This window comes from Patagioenas fasciata, chromosome 21, assembly GCF_037038585.1.
Source record: "Patagioenas fasciata isolate bPatFas1 chromosome 21, bPatFas1.hap1, whole genome shotgun sequence".
Classification (NCBI taxonomy): domain Eukaryota; kingdom Metazoa; phylum Chordata; class Aves; order Columbiformes; family Columbidae; genus Patagioenas; species Patagioenas fasciata.
The window spans coordinates 6,550,539-6,555,939 of NC_092540.1; the positions used below are offsets into that span (position 1 = coordinate 6,550,539).

General features: G+C 50.5%; 1 protein-coding gene across 1 annotated transcript; it reads left to right on the forward strand.

The window, feature by feature from the left end:
• Positions 1-4,216: 4,216 nt before the first annotated feature.
• Positions 4,217-5,182, forward strand: LOC136111006 (olfactory receptor 14A16-like). The gene has a single exon (XM_065854816.1). It carries the CDS (start codon positions 4,217-4,219, stop codon positions 5,180-5,182), a length of 966 nt encoding a protein of 321 aa, XP_065710888.1.
• The last annotated feature ends 219 nt before the right edge of the window (positions 5,183-5,401 follow it).

The window sequence follows — 5,401 nt, forward strand, 5'->3', positions numbered from 1 at the left end:
AGCACAAATGCATGGATCTCTGTCTGGGAAGAGGTGAGAACAAATGAGTTAGTGGACAGAGCAGCAGGGGTGACATCGTGAAACACAACTGGGCACAAGCTATCTAGGAGGCTTCTGGACGGTAGCAATGGCAACTTCCCAAGCACTGAGATATGAAGCGAGGAAAGCCAGAGCCCACTGACGACTGAACCTGGGAAGGGATGTGAACAGCAACAAAAGAGGATTCTAGAAGAACATCAACAGCAAGAGGAAGGCGAGGGAAAACACGGGGCCACTGCCAAATAGGCCTGGAGTCCTGGTTACATGGGACATGGAAAAGGCTGAGGGAGGTATGAGACCATAGTCAGTGGCGCCCAGTGACAGGACAAGAAGCAAGGGCACAATCTAAACAGAGGAAATTGTACTTAAACTGCAGGAAGCACTTAATTACGGTGTGGTTGTTGATCACTGGACAAGCTGCCCACAGAAGTTGTGGAGTTCCAATATTCAAGGCCCAGTGTGGCTCTGGACAACCTGCTGTATTTGACCCTACTTGACCAAAGGAGGTGAACTAGATCATCTCCAAAGGTGTCCTCCAATTTAAAAAATGCTGTGATTCTGCAATACCTAGCAGTGTTTCTGACAACTTCTCTGTATTATAGAACCATTTCAGTTGGAAGAGACACTTCATATCATCAAGTCCAACCATTAACCCAACACTGGTACTAAACCATGTCCCTGAGAATCTCATCATGTCTCTTAAACCACTTCAGGGGTGGTGACTCCAGCACTGCCCTGGGCAGCCTGTTCCAATGCCTGACAACCCTTTTCATGAAGAAATATTTCCTAATATCCAATCTGGACCATCCCTGGCTCAACTTGAGGCCATTTCCTCTTGTCCTATCACTTGCTACTTGGGAGAAGAGACCAACACCCTCCATGCTACAACCTCCTTTCAGGCAGTTGCAGAGAGCAATAGGGTCTCCCCTCAGCCTCTTTTTCTGCAGGCTAAACAGCCCCAGCTCCCTCAGCTGCTCCTCATCAGACTTGTGCTCCAGGTGCCTCACCAGCTTCATCACCCTCCTGCTGTGTTCTCCATCCAACAAATACCAGGGTTATTGAAATCCCCAGCAAGGCCCACGCTTCTACATTCAGAGATTCCCCAGAGGGCTTAGAGAGGTCTATGGCTGTTTTCCCATGCTGCTGCGGTTTCCTTGTCTCCTACCACACTTTCACATTTGCTGGACTCTCCTCTGATCTTCACCTACAAGGGCTCACTGAGCTTGTCTGTGCCCTGGGCTGAGGGAATTGGTGCACACTTTGGCTGCAGCACACCAGGTGTACCTCCAGGCAAAGTTCTGACTTATAAAGAAAACTCATAACAAGTGTCTAAGACCCCATTGGTTCAAAGGCTTTGCTTCCAAACCGAGACATGCTGGACTGGTTGGCAGATGGAAACCTAAAGCTTGAAAGTGGTTGCCAAGAGAGTGAGCAACTCCTGCTGTACCCATGGCCACAGACAAACAGGGCTGGCAAGTGCAACACTGGAAAGAAGCTGGTTTACTTCAGTGGTGGCTCTGCTGCCTCTGAGGTATTTCAGCAGAGGTGTCACTGATCTGCAGGAATGACAAGATGCTGCTGAATGGCCCACTGTGAAAATGGTTTATCTGCTGCTTGACTGTATTTTCAAGGGAGTGAGTATGAGGTGGTGGAGAGAAAAAACAGCAGTTTGAGAATTTAGGTGAAGAAGTGGAAACCCCAGTGTGATGGCCCTCGTGTTCCTGGACTGCCCTACATCTGCTGCCTAGAGAAGGGACAGACATGCCACACTACAGTGGTGGCAATTAGTGCCTCGCACAAAGGCAACAAATCTCTGTGCAGTGCTGTCCGGGTGTCTGTCACACACTCGCTCTGAGTGGGAATGGCTTTACTGTGCTGTACCTACCAGCTCCATGTAGATATGTGTGAGAGCCTTGACATCTCACCTAGCACTACAGGCCTCTAGTGGGGCATTAAATAGCGTAACTGCCTGAAATTTGATTAGGTGATGTGTAGAAGAAAACCATCATTATAGTCAATGACAATCTAGTTAACACAGCTAATGGAAAAGACAGAGAGAACCTTGGCTGTCCTTGTGATACAGGACACCTTTTGGTCAGATGGCAGCATTGGCTGACAAACAAATCATAAATAAGGACAGTGCCAGTGGGATGAACAAGCTTGGACAACCTCTGGAACCTCCAAAGTCACCAGGTATTTCATCTGAACACCTCACTCCTGACCTACATCTTCATTACTTACCATGGAAGCTGAGACAAAGAGCTCACATACAGGTGCCTATTTAATGCACACTTGAACAGCAGCAAGAGGAATCCCAGCTCTCAGGGCTTTGTGGCAGCTGTGGCAGAGAGTTGAGTCCACTTCCAGCACTAACAATAGAAACAGAGGATGAGATATTTTAACTGACTGAGCTGACTCCTCTCAGAAGTGGTAAAGCAGGTCCCTGCCTGTCATTGTCTAGGTGTCCGGTCTGATAATAACGCAAAAAAAAGGAATTTTTAGATGTAACTCTATCTCTGAGAGAAGAACTGACACTGCTGGGAATAAGAGTTTCTCCCCAGCTGAGGGAGGGAGCATCAGTGATGACTTCAGCCTGTTTCACAGCAGGTTCTCCTGGAGCCCCAGGGACACCTGGGGGGAGCCCAGAGGGCCAAGAAATAGTACCCCTTGGGCTGTTCCTCTGCTGCTGAGCTGGGCTGGGCTCTGGGATGGAGGGAGCTCGTGGCAACCAGGTAGCTCTGTAAAGAGACAGCTCTGCCAAGGGCCAGCTCCTCTGCAAATGCAGCAGGACTGAGGGCACTGCCTGCAGCACCGAGGGGAGAGGAGTGAGAATGGAAGAGCTTAAAGGTGATCTCTTGTTCATGGAGAAACCTTCACAAGTTTTGACACAGTAAGTCAGTGGGAGTGGGGAAATTCAGATGAGCATCAGGGAGGGATCTTCTAGAGCTGGTTCATCCCATGACTGATAAGACCTGTCAAGATGACTGTCTTGACTGGTCTGGTTTGGAGAAGGAGGACACACTCTGGAGCAAGGCTTCCCTGGTGCACCATGAGAGGAGAAAGGCATAACAACTGCCTCCTCTGAGAGATGGCTGCAGCAGTGTGAAGCTGGGTGTGCAGGATAGGTGCCAAGGGCTGTCCTGCAGAGCAGGGTCCCTGCACCCCAGGACTGTGTGCCGGGCAGGGACTTTGCTGCCTGCCAGCGTCAGTACTGAACCTGCCGGGGAGATCCCCATGATGCTGTGGGGAGAAGATGTGGGTGGCAATAGGGACCACATCAGGGCATGCAGGGTCCTGCTGTTGAGAGGGTGCTGCATGGAACAGCACTGCTGACAACTCTGAATCACCCGCAGGGTATTTCCGAGGGGACTTTTCAAGAAGAAGGTCAAAATGGAGATTATCTAAAAGGGAAGGAGTCTGTGCTTTGAGTTTTCTGCTCTTGATTGGCTCAGAGTGCAGTGGGAGTTGACAGTTTATTCTTCTCCTCTGGAGAAGGCACTCAGACCCCAGTTCTCATTAGGATATCCTGAGTTCCCCCTGAACCCCTGCCCATAAAGAGATGCCTCTGGGCAGGGCTCCACTGCCAGGGCAGTCTGCAGGACAGAGCTGAGCAGAGCAGACAAAAAGTGAAATGGGGACTATGAGCACAAACAGGGATGAAACATGGAGAGAGAGAAGCAGCTCCTGGCATGGGCAGCTCCAGACACCGGAGACATGAGTAGGGACGGAGAAGGAGCTGCTGACAGAAATGCTGTTGGAGGACGAAATTCAGGCACGTCCCTGCCATCCCCCACAGCGCAGACACTTTCCTGGAGCAATCTCCAGGTCTCACACCCAGCACAGCATCTGCCCCCAGAGCCGTGGGGTTTCAGGCTGAGTCCTCTTGGAAGTGTGACCCCAAAGAAGAGAAACTCCTGAGTACCAGTCTGTCTGTCCTTGTCATTCCTGCCTTGACAGCAGCATTGGGATATTTGTGTGTCCACAGCAGAGCCCCCTGCTCCCAGAGACACAGTCAGTCAGCACAGAGCAGAGCCGAGCTCATAAAAGGGACATGAAAGGGCCAAGGCAGTCTAGGGGATTTCCATGAGACACTGAATAGATTTCCATCAAAGAACTCTGCCCTAACTGCTCACTGCCTTTTCCTACTTGAACAGGTTGTCACGACGAGGGGCAGAAGATGTCCAACAGCAGCTCCATCACCCAGTTTCTCCTCATGGAGTCTGGAGACACACGGGAGCTGCAGCTCTTGCACTTCTGGCTCTTCCTGGGAACCTACTTGGCTGCTCTCCTGACCAACGGCCTCATCATCATCACCATAGCCTGGGACCAGCACCTCCACACCCCCATGTACTTCTTCCTCCTCAACCTCTCCCTCCTTGACTTGGGGTGTATCTCCACCACTCTTCCCAAATCCATGGCCAGTTCCCTCTGGAACACCAGGGCCATTTCCTACATTGGATGTGCTGCACAGCTCTTTCTGTTTGTGTTTTGCCTTTCAGCAGAGTACTTTCTTCTCACAGTCATGGCCTATGACCGCTACGTTGCCATCTGCAAACCCCTGCACTACGGGACCCTCCTGGGCAGCAGAGCTTGTGTCCACATGGCAGCAGCTGCCTGGGGCACTGGGTGTCTCCATGCTCTGCTGCACACGGCCAATACATTTTCACTGCCACTGTGCAAGGGCAATGCTGTGCAGCAGTTCTTCTGTGAAATCCCCCAGATCCTTAAGCTCTCCTGCTCAGATGCCTACCTCAGGGAATTTAGACTTCTCATGTTTAGTGCTACTGTCTATTTGGGGTGTTTTGTGTTCATTGTGGTGTCCTATGTGCAGATCTTCAGGGCTGTGCTAAGGATCCCCTCTGAGCAGGGACGGCACAAAGCCTTTTCCATGTGTCTCCCTCACCTGACCGTGGTCTCCCTGTTTTTGATCTCTCTCATATTTTCCCACTTGAAGCCCCTCTCCTTCTCCTCTCCATCCCTGGACCTGGTGGTGTCTGTTCTGTACTCAGTGGTGCCTCCAGCAGTGAACCCCCTCATCTACAGTATGAGGAACAAGGAGCTCCAGGATGCAGTGTGGAGACTTGTGACTGGATGCCTTCCAGAAGCTACAAAGTGTCCCTGTTCTTCAACATATGACACATAACATAACTCATCTCACTTTCTCGATGTCACCAAACCTGTCAAAGTTCAGGGAGCATCTGGAGGATGCTCTTAGTCATATGGTTTAGGTCATCCTGCAAGGAGCAGGGAGTTGGACTTACTGACCCATATGGATCCCTTTCAGCTGGTGATTTTCAATGACTTTGTGACCTGCAAAGTAGCTGAGGGTGTACTGTGTATATAATTTATTAAAATATTAAAC

What these genes read in the sequence shown, in the direction of transcription:
- LOC136111006 (XM_065854816.1), top strand. Translation starts at nt 4,217, where the DNA reads ATGTCCAACAGCAGCTCCATCACCCAGTTTCTCCTCATGGAGTCTGGA.